Source organism: Vanessa tameamea, chromosome 14 (assembly GCF_037043105.1).
Source record: "Vanessa tameamea isolate UH-Manoa-2023 chromosome 14, ilVanTame1 primary haplotype, whole genome shotgun sequence".
NCBI lineage: Eukaryota > Metazoa > Arthropoda > Insecta > Lepidoptera > Nymphalidae > Vanessa > Vanessa tameamea.
In genome coordinates this window covers 171,908-186,114 of record NC_087322.1, presented here as the reverse complement: position 1 = coordinate 186,114, position 14,207 = coordinate 171,908, and the positions used below count along the sequence as shown (strand labels likewise).

At 31.9% G+C, this 14,207-nt stretch overlaps 3 protein-coding genes across 4 annotated transcripts; 2 read left to right on the top strand and 1 right to left on the bottom strand.

The window, feature by feature from the left end:
- Positions 1–1,014: 1,014 nt before the first annotated feature.
- Ints3 (Integrator 3) lies at positions 1,015–5,433 on the top strand. Its single transcript, XM_026637336.2, has 5 exons — positions 1,015–1,244; positions 1,411–4,011; positions 4,118–4,243; positions 4,538–4,666; positions 4,752–5,433. The coding sequence occupies exons 1-5, from the start codon at positions 1,170–1,172 to the stop codon at positions 4,815–4,817; spliced, it is 2,997 nt and encodes a 998-aa protein (XP_026493121.1). The 5' UTR covers positions 1,015–1,169; the 3' UTR covers positions 4,818–5,433.
- A 686-nt stretch (positions 5,434–6,119) lies between these two features.
- Positions 6,120–7,931, bottom strand: LOC113398558 (uncharacterized). The gene is made up of 5 exons (XM_026637344.2): positions 7,504–7,931; positions 7,257–7,410; positions 7,053–7,153; positions 6,810–6,933; positions 6,120–6,481 (listed from the first exon to the last, which is right to left on the bottom strand). The coding sequence occupies exons 1-5, from the start codon at positions 7,747–7,749 to the stop codon at positions 6,384–6,386; spliced, it is 723 nt and encodes a 240-aa protein (XP_026493129.1). The 5' UTR covers positions 7,750–7,931; the 3' UTR covers positions 6,120–6,383.
- A 229-nt stretch (positions 7,932–8,160) lies between these two features.
- LOC113398557 (arrestin domain-containing protein 17) lies at positions 8,161–12,979 on the top strand. Of its 2 annotated transcripts, none has more exons than XM_026637342.2 (9): positions 8,161–8,384; positions 8,542–8,697; positions 8,775–8,986; positions 9,160–9,342; positions 9,942–10,130; positions 10,283–10,483; positions 10,599–10,674; positions 10,827–10,979; positions 11,153–12,979. In XM_026637342.2, exons 1-8 carry the CDS (start codon positions 8,270–8,272, stop codon positions 10,973–10,975), a joined length of 1,281 nt encoding a protein of 426 aa, XP_026493127.2. In that variant the 5' UTR covers positions 8,161–8,269; the 3' UTR covers positions 10,976–10,979; positions 11,153–12,979. The 2 variants fall into 2 exon arrangements, with proteins under 2 accessions (XP_026493127.2, XP_026493126.2); XM_026637341.2 differs by having other exon boundaries at positions 11,105–12,979.
- The last annotated feature ends 1,228 nt before the right edge of the window (positions 12,980–14,207 follow it).

Genomic DNA, 14,207 nt, shown 5'->3' with positions numbered 1-14,207 from the left:
ACAACGTCTAACAAGAACTAAATAAAAAGATATTTACTTTCTTTTACGAGTAATAAATTTGCTAATGGTAAGAGCACAAAAACTGTTTTTTTTTTTCACAAATCTAACAAAATTTTTATCAGTTCAACGGGCAAACAACTTCCATCAAACTGTAAGTTTGAATCAAAATGGCGTCTAAGTATAAACTAATTACAAACATGATTTCATTTATGTAAAAAGTACAGATAAAAAATAAAACTCAAATATTCTGAATCCAACATTATGGCTTTAATTATGATATAATCGGGTATTAACTAGAAACATTTATGAACTTATCATTTTTATGAGATTTAAAAAATTGCAATTATTACAAAAGTTCACTAAAAAATAGTTTTTATTTGTTTTAATTACAAGTAGAATATTGTTATCTAATAGCCTAATTACAAAACACCTTTTTACAAAATTCCGACTTCGCTTAGGTAAAATAAGGACTTTACCCAATAACTTTAAAAAAAAAAACATTTTGTTAAATGTCATAGAGTATATATCAATAAATATACCCGAAGGGTATTAGATACTATAGCAGACTTCAGCCACAAATATTATAATTTATATTACATTTAACATACAGTACATGTTTATATTAACAGTTAATAATTATATAATAGGCTGGCATTTATGCACTGAAACTTATCCCGGTTGATAAATCCGAGAATTAAATTAAACTCTTTAATATATATATTAGCACGATAGAGTTACACAAATCTCAATTTCATTGTGATAAAAATTTGAAATAAATTTATTATAAAGCTATATTATTGTTAATTATAATTTAAATTCATCTTTTATTTCCAACTTTAGGACAAAAAACTTGATTGATAAACATATTTGCAATTGATCATCCCTTTAACTGATAAGCCTTACAATTTGTTAATATTCCAAATAAATTAATTATAATATTATCTTTGAAATAATCGAATAAATCGCTACGTGCAAGTTGCAACCCTAAAAGCAAACATAGCGGGAGTCAAGACTGAAGACAGTCATTGCACGCATGTACACATTTACGAAGTACTTATACATTATATTATCTGTGATTGTATTGCTTATGTATATTTTTCGTCTACGATAGCCATGCAGGCCATCTCTGTTATATTTTTATTTAATTAAATAGTATAAAAATACCAATAATGGAACAGACAAAAGCTAATTCGCCTAGGCTTTTTGTGTGCACCGCTATAGAAAACAAGGATGAAATAGAAGAGGTATTGTGCACAATTTCATAGTTTCCAACAAAGAATCATTTAGTCGGCCATGTAAAATCATATTTTTCTTATTGTATCGTTGGCGGCGCTGCTGTCTGTGGCGCGAAATTTCAATCTATGAAGTATTTTGAAAGTTTAAACTTTTTTATTTATTTTTTACTTTCAGAGATATGAAAGGGCTTATAACTTTTTTCAATCACTCGTGGCAGACTGCAGTGAAAAAGAAGCTCATGACGCCCTTAATAACGCTGTATGTAAAAATCATGAAGACGTGTCACTTGGAATGCTCATGTCCATACTCACAGAACCCCACAATGCGACGAAATGTTATCGGGACCTTACCCTCGTCACTCGAGATGGACTAACATGTGTACTTAACAACTTATCTAACTTGATTTTGGAGAGGTATTTAAAATTCCAAGATACTACTCGTAATCAATTGTTATGGCTTTTGAAAGAAATGATACGGAATGCAGTGAACGGTGTTGATAGTGTTTGTTGGAACTTGATGCGGTATGCTTCTGGTGGAGATGTTACTCCTAAAAATATTTTCTTAGTAGAATCTCTTTTAGATATTTTTATTGACAATCGAATGTGGCTGGATAAATATCCTGTACTTGTGTGTATGGTAGTGTATACATATTTAAGGTTGATAGAAGATCACAATATTCCACAGTTAATGACACTAAGGCAAAGGGAAGTCAATTTTGTTATTGCTCTCATTCGTGAGCACTTTAATGAAGTCTTAACACTTGGAAGAGACTTAGTACGACTATTACAAAATGTTGCTCGAATTCCTGAATTCAACCAACTATGGCAAGACATTTTGATAAACCCTAAAACATTATCACCTACATTCACGAATGTCATGCAACTCTTGCAAATTAGGACTTCGAGGAGATATTTACAATCCAGATTAACACCTGAAATGGAACGAAAGTTAGTCTTCTTGACGTCTCAAGTTCGATTTGGTCATCATAAAAAGTACCAAGAATGGTTTCAAAGGCAATATTTAGCTACACCAGAATCTCAGACACTCAGGAGTGATATGATACGCTTCATAGTGGGAGTTATACACCCAACCAATGAACTACTTTGTTCAGATATAATTCCAAGATGGGCTGTTATAGGATGGCTCTTAACTACCTGCACATCAAATGTTGCTGCATCAAATGCAAAATTGGCTTTATTTTATGATTGGCTTTTCTATGACCCTGAAAAAGATAATATTATGAACATAGAGCCAGCTATACTAGTAATGCATCATTCAATGAGATCACATCCCGCAGTTACAGCAACTTTACTGGATTTTCTGTGTCGTATCATTCCCAACTTTTACCCTCCTTTTGCTGACAAAGTTAAACAAGGGATATTTAATTCATTACAACAAATAATCGAAAAAAGAGTTTTACCAAATTTGCAACCTTTATTTGATTCGCCTAAGTTAGACAGAGAATTACGCACAACAGTTAGAGATACTTTTAAAGAATTTTGTAGTAATGGAAATGGAGAGGGCGTATCTGGTATTCGAGAAGATGGAAATGATGATTTACCACGAGGAGGTCCAGATGAACCAGCCTTTTCTGATGATGAAGATGAACCTCAACCAATTATAGCAGAGGACACTGATGACGACGATTTGCCACTATCTGAAGTACGAGCGCGTGAAAGACCTGAATTAGCAGCTGCTCTTCCACTTATATTACGACCATTTGCGGAAACATTATTAGATGATCGATCATCTTCTGCGGCCACTGCACTGCTCAATGCCTGTACAACTCCCATGCCAACGCCGATTGCTCTCGCCGATCTATTTGCGGCGACTTTACAGGACGCGTCACCTTTACGAATAACCCGCAATCCTTCTCCGTCAGAACTAGAACAGACACTGAACTCCCCAATATTCTCATTGTTTAATTGTCTCCATAGCAGCGATGTGACTGAGGTGAAACGTAAACTGATCTTAGAGACGTTAAAGGAAATTTATGTACAGAGTTCTGTTCAGAATGTAGGTTATTGTTTATTATTTTATTTAAAAGTTTGTTTTGAAAGGGAACGACGGGCTGAACGTGATCCAGTAAAAAAAAGGAATGTCAAATTTAAAGCTGATGTATATAAAGATTATTGTAGTTTTTTAGAGTTAAAAATAGCCGAGAGCTTGGCAGATGATTTTGAAAAGTGTCAAGAGAGTGATGCCAATGTACTTGTGTGGTTAATACCAGATGTTTACAGAGAATTTAAGGATCAGGTTCAAAATCACATCAGATTATTGCACATTATTGTTTCTACATTAGATGCAGGACAGTTGCAGCGTCTTGTCTGCCTCACATTACAGGGAAATTTGATGATGTTCAAATCTGATGATATAACAACAATGCTTTCTACAAGTCTGAGTTGGGAGACATTTGAACAATATTGCCTATGGCAACTCTTAACGGCTCATGAAATATCAGTAGAAGATGTATTACCTATTATTCCTAAATTGTCATATAAGGATCATGCAGAAGCTTTGACATCAGTACTATTAATGTTGAAGCAGGAGCGACCCACTGGAGATGTTCTGAGACAAATGTTTTGCAGACCTGTTGATGAAGAGGATACATTTGTTGTCTCAACTGTGATGTACTGGTGTCAGGACTATGAAGATAAGGTTGCAGATTTGCTAGCAGTACTATTAAGCACGAGGTATCCAGGCACCAGTCCCAATAAGAGAAAACGACCTGGAAAACACAACATTCCACCCAATGCACCACCATCTGCAGAACTAGTGAGTTTATCATTTTATACCTAAGTTACTGTAAACTGGCCACTGATAAGCTATCTACCTAAATATATAAATGGTCTCTATATTTAATTTGTTATTTTCCTTTTAGGTTTTAGGTCATTTAGAACAAATAAGAATATGCTGTGTTGATCAAGATGATATGTCAATTTTTAACATGGAATGTTTGCAGAAAGCCTTACAACAGTCACAGTCAAATAGTAGTGATAGTTTAAAGGTTAGTAAGTTGTTATCTTAATGACCACATACTGTTGTCGAATATAAGAAAACAGATATTTTTGGCATTAAATAGTAGTTTATTCATAAAAGTAAAGTAACAAAAATGTGTTCTTTCAAATTAAATTCAAGAAAAACATCTGTACAGTTATTTTTTGATATTGTTCTAAGAACATCACAACATTAACTTCCATCCACCAACTTAAGCAATATATATATACATATATTGTAGTACATTATATTATTCCTAATAATAAAATGTACGAATAGCTCAATATGTTGTGATTTGTTACAGAGACAATATAATGAACTATTTTTATTAGCATGGGAGGATGAACTTCCAATTTCCAGAAGAGCTAGAAAACTAGTTTCGAACTCATTGCCAATTAACCCTAACTTACATTCATCAAATGAAGATAGTGAGGTGAGTCAACGCATCGTATTTTAGTAGCTCTGTTTTAAGTAATACACGAACAACTTATTCATCATAACTTTTATTTTGTTTTCAGGAAGAAGAAATCGTAAAACCGAAACAAGCGAAACGTCGAAAGAAGGCTATATCAGATAGCGATTGACATATCTCATCGAAAAAATATGGTAATTTTAAACACCAAAGTGCAACTCAACAATACAATAAATATAAATATGATTAATACATAAAAATTGTTTGTCCTTATGTTTCCCAGGGATGCGATTCTAAGAATACTATTCTTACTATTGTCATATTATTTTGCTTAGATAATTTTATGTAAACTACATAATATTACTATGTAATATTACTGTTATTTTTGAAATTATAATTTGCCACAATTAAGTGTTATGTTAATAAAGTATAGGAACATAATTTTATTAGTTATATCTAATGTTTTAAAAAAATGAAAGGTGTCCAAAAAATATCAAGATTAAATTTGTATACTCATTGATTTACCTTGAATTTGATGAATAAATGCACAACTATAGAGAATTCTGGTGATGGACAATGTTATTTTAAGTACTTCCGTTGTAAATTCTGTAGTAATAGTATAAATACACTATTGTTATACTTTGTTTAGCCACACATACTATCTATGTTGGACTTATTTTAATTATAAGGTATGTGACCAAGAATTATATTCAAAAGATATATTGTATTGATGCAATTTTCTAAATACATTTTACACTAGGATCAATAAAGTATTGCCCCTAAAAGAATTTTCATTTAATAAATGAACCTTCATTTAATAACTGCTGTACAAATTTATTGTTTTAATTGTGCTCTGATCATAAAGAATCCCTTATATTACGCATCTCTAAGATTATTATTTAAATGAAACTAAACTAATTCATCAATTATTTCTACAAACATCCTAGTGATATTACCTAAGTCTTCGATTTTAATATTCTAATAAATATATACATAAAAAAATATGTACTCTTTGAAGTCAATTAAGAAATGAATATTGATTGTAGATATTATAAAAAATACTTTAGTTAAAAAGGAGTATTATTAAAAGATTAGTTGTATGACTTGTTTTATAAAATATGTATCACGAGCCATTTCATTAATTACCTTGCATTCTGGTAAAGTGTCTATGGCTCTTTTAATTATTTTTTATCAATTTTTGTACATTGAAAATGACATTAATTTTATACGATTATTACGACTTTTTTTAAATTATATTTTAAGGTTAGGTTAGGTTCAAAATTATCTAAGACCTAAATAAATTTGTATCTTTTTTTTATTTTTGTTATATTTGTTAGATTTTTGTAGAATTGTAGCACATACTTTAATTGAAACATCTTTGAACAATTTCTTTTCAGATGACATAAAATAACCAAATTAACATTTAGGATAAAATAGACAAAAGTTTGACTGGAACAAAAACACAATGTTTAGTCACAATATTTTTTAATAATACAATACATTCAAATTCAACAAATAATAAGTCTGTCCTGGTTTTTAAGTAAGTACCTTAATATTATGTGTAGAAATTTAAATGGAATAAAAGTATTTTGTATAATTTGACTTAATAAAACAACTTTACAATATATCTAATGTGATAGAAAATCTAATCAAAACATCTTAATTTCTTATCCTATTCCACACCACAATATAATATACCAAAACCACTATAAAAAAGGACAATTTTGAATAAGTTCAACTAATTTTTTCCCTGTTTGTACCTTTGCCTTGCTTGAGCTTTACTGTATTTAGTTTTCTTTTCTGGCATGGCCTCTTTTTCATTAGTGTCATTTGGAACTGAAATAATACAAAAATAACATACAATAAGTCTCAAGAATCTAACTAAACTGAAGGAAATTATGCAACTTCATTATATTTCATTTAAATGTTTACCATTATAATTAATAAGTTGTTATTATTTTCATAAAAGTTTTTTTGGTAACTTTGGAACCTTAAATTTGAAAACTTGATGTGGCTTGGTGTTACAACATCAAGTATATTAATATACTCAGTGACCTGTCCCAATAACAAAGTTTACTTTTTTCTAATTGGACTTTTGGTTTGACTATGTTAAACCTATTATAATTTACAAAAATCAATATAGTATATGTATAATAATACAAACCTAAGTCTGGTGGGGGTTGCAAGGACTTCCCAGCACTCCATGCACTCATTAATGTAGCAGTCTTCCCAATAGTCCAACCTAAGCCCGCCAGCGCTATTGAAAATGCCACCATACTAAGAGGTTGCTGAAAATGGAAATATTTTTGGTTTTAATTTTAATAATTGGAATATAAATTTATACCGAAGACATTGACATCCAACTTTAGCTTTGTTATTAAATGTCCTTAGATATAATTGAACTCACTGATAATGTAGGATTTGCTGTCAAGGAGTAGTCTAATACTACTATACTAATACCAATAATAAATCCAATACATGTGCAGATCCAGATAGTGTTTTGGTTACCTAAAAAAAAAAACATTTAAGTCATTATTTTTTCATATACAATGATTGAGTTTGCAGTTTTGTGTTTTTAAACAATTATTAATAAAAAATTAATAATTATTGCCTTTTAATTTATTTTTTTGCATATCAGTTATGTTTTTAATGGATTCCATTAATTTTGGATTGTGAGGTTCCAACTGCAGTGCTCTAGTATATGAAATAATTGCTTCATCATACAATCCACTGGCAGCTTCAACTTCAGCACGCCTAAAGTAGCCCTGAAATATGTTTTATTCCAATTATAATAATAATTGCTTATAATCTATACTTTATACGTATACGTTTATATTCTGTATAATAAGTTTAGTTACCTTTGCCCACTGGGGCTGTAATCTAACAGTTTCATTTGCGTCCTGGAGGGATAAATAATGTTGATCTAGCTTCAAAAACGCAAACGATCTATTACTATATAAGACATAATTATTAGGATCCATTTTAATTGCTTGAGTGTAATGTAAAACAGCTTCAATATATTTCCCATCCTTAACACATTCGTTCCCTTTAGTCTTTAGTTCTTCAATATTTACGGGTTGAGTACCTCTTTTTGATTCGTCCATTTTAAGCAATGTTCATTAATATTTATAAATTCTGACTTTCTGCAATACTATACACTCACACGTGACATGTTTTTAATTAAATAAAACGTTACTTTAAGTCTTCATGTGATAATAAAATAAAAATGTAGCGTGAAGCGTCTCATGAAGTCAAGCTCAAGTCTCTCAAGTTGCAGCTGTCAGCTATCATTTAAACGTCATCTGTCAAAAAGATTTTATTATATATATTTGGATGGATAATAAAAAAGAATAATGTTGTTAAATATTTTTTAAAAGTCACTACCTATTTCTACTACGTTCCATCTCTATTTCTAATTTATGATTAATTTTTGAGGTGACAGCTTTCAACGTGCAACATTATCGAAATTTTAAAAATTAAAGTTATATATGTCAAATAATCAAATTGTCAAAGTCAAAAAGGTAGTAAGTACTAAGTAGCGAATTAGCGATAGTCTGATATTGACATTTTGCAATAGTAGTACCTATTTTATTAATTTAAGAATACTGTTTACTAATATTCATAATGGGCTTAAAAGAAGCTGCTATATATTTAGATAATCAGTTCAATACATATTACGCGGGCCAAACTGTTAACGGAAGGATAGAATATGTTTTTGACAGTCCAAAAAAAGTTAGAGGTGAGTATAAGCCTATTTAAAAATAATGATTGCCTCTAAAGAATGACTCATAGTTTGCTAAAAAAATAATACTATACCGCGTTTACATTTGATTAGTGTAATCTGAGATCACCTATTTTATAAATAACACGAAACTTTTCTTATTGTTTGTTGCTAGGTGTACACGTAAAGTTTAAGGGCGAGGCTCATACCGAATGGAGCGAAAGTAAACAAGAAGAGGATGCAGAAGGCAAGACACAATCCACTGATACTCTTCATACAGGAAATGAGGAATACTTTCAAATATCATATTATTTATTGGGTAGCAGTTCAGGTAAAGGAACTCCTAATTTTGAAGATTATAAAGTCTTTTACCAAAGTTTGATCTCAGCATTTACAATTATTGAACAGGTAATGAGATAGAGATTCCTGCGGGCAAGCAGGTGTACAACTTCACATGCGCTTTACCACCCGTCCTGCCGTCCTCCTTTGAGGGCCAGTATGGCTTTGTTAGATATACGGTGAAAGTAACTCTGGACAGGCCATGGAAATTCGATCAGGAAACTAAAATGGCATTTACAGTCATCAATGCTTTGGATTTAAATCTTAATCCATCTTACAGAGTAAGAGATTATTAACTTTTGATTTTACTTTTGATTTTGATATTGCAACATTACTTTTTTAAAATATATTATAAATTATTGTTTACCAACAAATTATCTCATTAAAAAATTTGATATAATAATGATTTGGTGAGTTCGTTGAAAAAATTCAGATCATTTTTATATTTTTTCAGGAGCCCATTCATTTTCAAATGGAAAAAACATTCTGTTGTTTCTGCTGTGCGTCCCCACCACTCTCAGTAGACGTGCGGGCCCCTGTGTCAGGATACTGTCCTGGACAAGTGATTCCAATTACAATAGATATTGAAAACAAGAGCAATGTGCAATTGCATCTTGTTAAGGTTTTCTTGCGAAAAGTAAGTTATGTATATTCTGATTACATTTAATGATTATAATTATATTGCATCCCATAGAAAATTTAATAAGCCAATGTCACACTGTAAACTTTATTTTTCTGCCAATACAATTGAAATTTTTTTAAAAAAGGAAGTTAATATAACAGTTTTTATTTTTGGTTTTCCTTTTAATTTTTTTGCTTAAAATACCATAAAACAGAGGTTTGAAATGCACTAAATGATTTTAATGACACAATATTAAGGAAATTATAACAATAAAGAGTATTGTGAATTATATATGAATTGTTTTGGTGATTTTGAAAAAGTTATGATCTCATTCCAATGAAAAGTTAATCTTTCAAGGAACTGAAACTGCCTACTTTTTATTTTACTTAACTACTCATAGTTATGGAGATATCAACTGACATCCCTCCAAGACAAGAAATTTTCTGTATTGTGACTTCATCTGATCTTTACTCATTTATAATTAAAAATTCTAATAAATCTTTCTGAATAATAATATTTCAGGTTTTTGAAAAAGTTCTAATCTGGAACAATACAGCCTAAGTCAGTGTTTGTTAGTTATAAAGTAATTTCAATTTGTGTTTTTTATGACTTAGGTGGTGACATACAGAGCAACATCTCCGTCTACAGTGACCAAGAAGGCTAAGGATGTAATTTTAACAATCCAGGAAGGCCCAGCCCCGGCTGGTTCAACTAAACACTGGAATATTACCATGGAAGTACCTCCGATACCTCCTTCGAATTTGGTCAATTGCAATATTATTGACTTAGATTACGATCTAAAGGTATGATGTTACACTGTCGCAAGTGATAATATAATTCTCCCATCCCCGCATGTTCTAGGAGAACATGGCACTGGCCCCTTCAAACAAATTGTTTACAGTGACCAGTATGGAGATGGCCATTACAGTCCTTTTAAAAATAATTATGATTCAAGGTGGAGTGTGTCGTGCCCACGACACACATCAATATGAAAGACCGCAAGTATATAACTATTGGGACGGTCCCATTGGTGGGGATGGCCGGTCAAGCGGTACCACAGCCGTCGGCGCCGATGATGCCCAGTGACGGCCAAACTTCCCCCACCCAACCCGCCGTGCTGCCCGTGACGCCTGGACAACCTGCACAACCTGGAAATGTAAGTTATTGTTGCAGCTGGATTGCGTTCTTGTTGTGCATTTAGAGTGATCCTTCAGTTAGTGCACTTATATAATCTATTAGCCACAGAGTACTTAACGTTTCCGTCCGCACAGATGGCGGGCGGCGGCTGGGCGCTCCCCGGGCAGCCCGCGCAGCCCCCGCCCTACCAGTCGCTGTACCCCACGCTCAGTAAGTTAAACATTTGTGTATATTAGCTATATAATTCTACTATGTATATATATGTTGAAATGATTAAATCGCGTCCTTGTATACAACCTCGCTGTTTATTATCAAATACAATGTAGTGTCACTGAACGCTCGACTCGATCCCCCCCTTGCAGCGGAGCCGGTTTACAAAGTGTCTCCATACGAAGCGCGCACGATCCAAGACCGCGGCGAGAGCGACGCGATGGCCATAGCCGGGCCCCCCCGGTTCGCGCCCTTCTACCCCACGTATGCGGCCGTGCAGCCCCCTCCCCTCCCGCAGTAGACTGGTACGATGCGATGGAGATTGTGAATCTCTTATTCTTCTAAATTTCTTTAATCTCTATCCAATTAAATTCTAACATAAAAACAGAAACATACACTCGTTGTTACAAAAATACATTTTGCTTCGTAGAAAGTGTTCAAGAAATCAAAAGATCCTGGAAATATTTTTTACATACAGATCACTGTCGGTAATAAAAAGAAACTTGTCCTCCACTGATACGAAATGAAATTTGTTGAAGAATAGAAATGAGAAAGAAGTTCATCTATCGTCATCTATCGTCATCTACAGAAGTGATTCAACGAAGTTACCGCGAGATACTTTTCTGACAAATTAAGAACAATATATGTTACTCTACTCCGACTCAAATTATGGTTCATGACGCGTTATATTTCGTATTGTAACTGACGACCTCACTTTTAACCGCCGCTCCGCCGCCGTGACGTCAGCCGCCAGCGGGCCTTTAGTTAAACAATGACTTCTCTCATCTCTCATCAAATGTATAACGGTGGAGAGAAGGCACAGCCTTGCTTAATCTCTAAAACACCACAGTTTTATTAAATACTAGTTGTCGGCCTCGGCTGCGCTCGCGTATAAGAGTGGTCGTCAGTGGGGCTATTACTTTTTTATTCCTTTCATCTGTGGGGCTATAACGGTTAGAGCATGGCTACTGTTCCTCTTAAATATTTGTTTCAGATTGTTATATGTTGCAGTCGATAAATGAGTACTATGGAGTATTATGCTACTGCATAGGTCCAAAATACTGATTTATAATATTTTGATTTGATTGATATGAACAAATATTTGATAGCAACAATTCACTTCAGTGGTTTGGTCGTGTTAGAGTAACAGACAGACACACAGACAGTTACTTTCGCATTTATAATATTAGTATATATAAACGCAATTGTAAGCTTCAATTCAAATATTAACGTCGATGTAAAAGCAATGGTGGCCCACACACACACTGATCGTATATCTATATCTATGGTATATCTGTTTTATATAAAAAAATAATGTGAATCTTCTGGGTAAATCTCATTTTGTAGTAATTTAAAAACAAAGAAAATGACATACTGGTATTTATATTTAGGTTTTAAGATTTTTTTAAATGTTTTATTTCATAAAATCATCATATATTTTCTCCTAACATACAACTATGTTACTTAACTTTACTTAAATTACACATTTGGTGGTGGTGATATCTTTGATTTGATGTATTTAATACGATGAATATAAAGGACACAATGTAAAAAATGCCAGAGCTTATGTCAATTGTAAGGCTTTAAATGTATAGAACTCCATACTGCCTGTTTTTTTAAAGTATATGTGACAACCGCATGGTAAATTATTCTTATTAAAATTACTATTAAATGTATTGTTACTGAAATTGTTTTAAATTAATGAACTTTAAGTAAACGCACAGTTCGCAAGTATATACGTGTAGATGTTTATATTTTATTGGTATAAAATAGTATAAAGAGGAATTATGATATAGTAATTTTGATGTGCTTTTATTCTTTTAAACATTAATATATACATTAATGTTTTATATATATTTATTATAGTTATATTAATGTTTTCGTCCAGATTTTTGATGTGCTAACGTTATGTTTTATGATTTCGGATATTTTATTAACCAATATATATGTTAAGATTTAATTTTCAATATTAATATCCACAATTGTGAGTAAGTGAGTAAAGAGACATTTAGATATGTCTAGACAAGGTTTGTTCATTACTTTTGTAATGTGTGGCTCGAACTTTATTTATTCGTATAGAGAAGCTTTATTATGATAATTATCTTATCTGATTATGAATACGTGTTCTGTATCACGTGATTATTTATAAAAATTTTTATATTGCAGGCTGTGTTGCTAGTATCGTCATTTTAACTCGTTTCGCTGAAAATCTCATTTTTTTAAATATATTTTACGTCAACGGCCTCAGTATTAGCATTTTACAAAATTTATTAATCTGTTATAAATAAATTATAATACATTTTTAGTGTTCTTTTATTCACCCCTCGCCTATGGAAAACAAAAGAAGAGTTTTATATTACAAGAATCTTATTGTTTTATTAAGAACTAGCTATCGCTCGTGGCTTTGCTCGCGTGGAAGTTGAATATATTTACAGATTAACTTAGGTATTACGTAAATGTATGACCTGTTTGAATGTATTTCACCTCTTAGGGTAGAATATCTAGAAAAGCTTAAATATGTATCTTCTAATTTTTTATCAGTAGCCCAAGAATAAAGTTTCATGCTAGTAACTTCAAAAATGACGGACTTCCAGACTAGTTTAGTCTGGAAGTCCACCCGTATACGAAATGTCTACTCATTTTTAATCAGTACCTCAAAAAAGCCGGCCGGCGCGGCGGCCACGCGTCTGAGGCGCGGCATGCTACTCGCATAGCTGTTGATAACATTTTGATATATCGAAATTTCGATATGAGATTATTTCGAAATATTACATTATTTATTCCGTATAAATTTTCTGAGTTTTATTTTTAAATGTATAGAAAATAAAATGACAACAATCATAATAAATTACTGAAATAATTATAATATATTATGGGATATACACACAGTTCATATATAAGAAAACATCTTTGAGTAAAATATTAAAATCGATTGTCACTCATAGTAATCGTAAATTTTAGCGTGCTTACGATTTCTTGAGTAATTTTATTATAATTTTTTGTCGTCAAAACTTGTAGTGCGGCTGTTGTGTTGTTGGTACGAAAATACTACAAAAAAATTTTATCCTAACCTTAAAGGACACTGGTAGTCTAATTATAAATGGAAACTAAATTATGAGTTCATAAATGAATACAATAAATTAAAGACACTAAGGCGTTTTTTATTTAATGTAGCTGGTATTTAAAGAAGGTATCTAGTAAATGATTGGTACGTTTTTATTTATATATAAAGTTAATATAAGTTAAAATAATTACTTTAGATCAAAAGTTCTTAGCCGCGCTATACCTGTACCGAGACCGAAAGGCAGTTTACGTAGAAACAAGTTGTGTGTAGGATGCGACGACGAGCGGCCTCAGTATTCCTCCCTTTGTGAGCGCTCGGGGCGGTATAAATTATAAAATATATCACATTGCATTTCAATGTTGACAAGTAAATTTGAAAAAAAAAAGAATTTAGAAGAAACAAAGATTTAAACTTTATAATTGCATAAGTATTTATTCGGTTAACGATGTAGTTTTGTAGAAATAACATG

What these genes read in the sequence shown, in the direction of transcription:
- Ints3 (XM_026637336.2), top strand. Translation starts at nt 1,170, where the DNA reads ATGGAACAGACAAAAGCTAATTCGCCTAGGCTTTTTGTGTGCACCGCT. An exon ending in ACAAGGATGAAATAGAAGAG is followed by an intron (nt 1,245 to 1,410) that starts GTATTGTGCACA and finishes TTTTACTTTCAG; the next exon opens with AGATATGAAAGGGCTTATAA. An exon ending in CATCAAATGAAGATAGTGAG is followed by an intron (nt 4,667 to 4,751) that starts GTGAGTCAACGC and finishes TTTTGTTTTCAG; the next exon opens with GAAGAAGAAATCGTAAAACC.
- LOC113398558 (XM_026637344.2), bottom strand. Translation starts at nt 7,749, where the DNA reads ATGGACGAATCAAAAAGAGGTACTCAACCCGTAAATATTGAAGAACTA. An exon ending in TACAGCCCCAGTGGGCAAAG is followed by an intron (nt 7,411 to 7,503) that starts GTAACTAAACTT and finishes AACATATTTCAG; the next exon opens with GGCTACTTTAGGCGTGCTGA. An exon ending in CAGCAAATCCTACATTATCA is followed by an intron (nt 6,934 to 7,052) that starts GTGAGTTCAATT and finishes TTCCATTTTCAG; the next exon opens with CAACCTCTTAGTATGGTGGC.
- LOC113398557 (XM_026637342.2), top strand. Translation starts at nt 8,270, where the DNA reads ATGGGCTTAAAAGAAGCTGCTATATATTTAGATAATCAGTTCAATACA. An exon ending in TTTATTGGGTAGCAGTTCAG is followed by an intron (nt 8,698 to 8,774) that starts GTAAAGGAACTC and finishes ATTATTGAACAG; the next exon opens with GTAATGAGATAGAGATTCCT. An exon ending in AACCTGCACAACCTGGAAAT is followed by an intron (nt 10,484 to 10,598) that starts GTAAGTTATTGT and finishes CCGTCCGCACAG; the next exon opens with ATGGCGGGCGGCGGCTGGGC.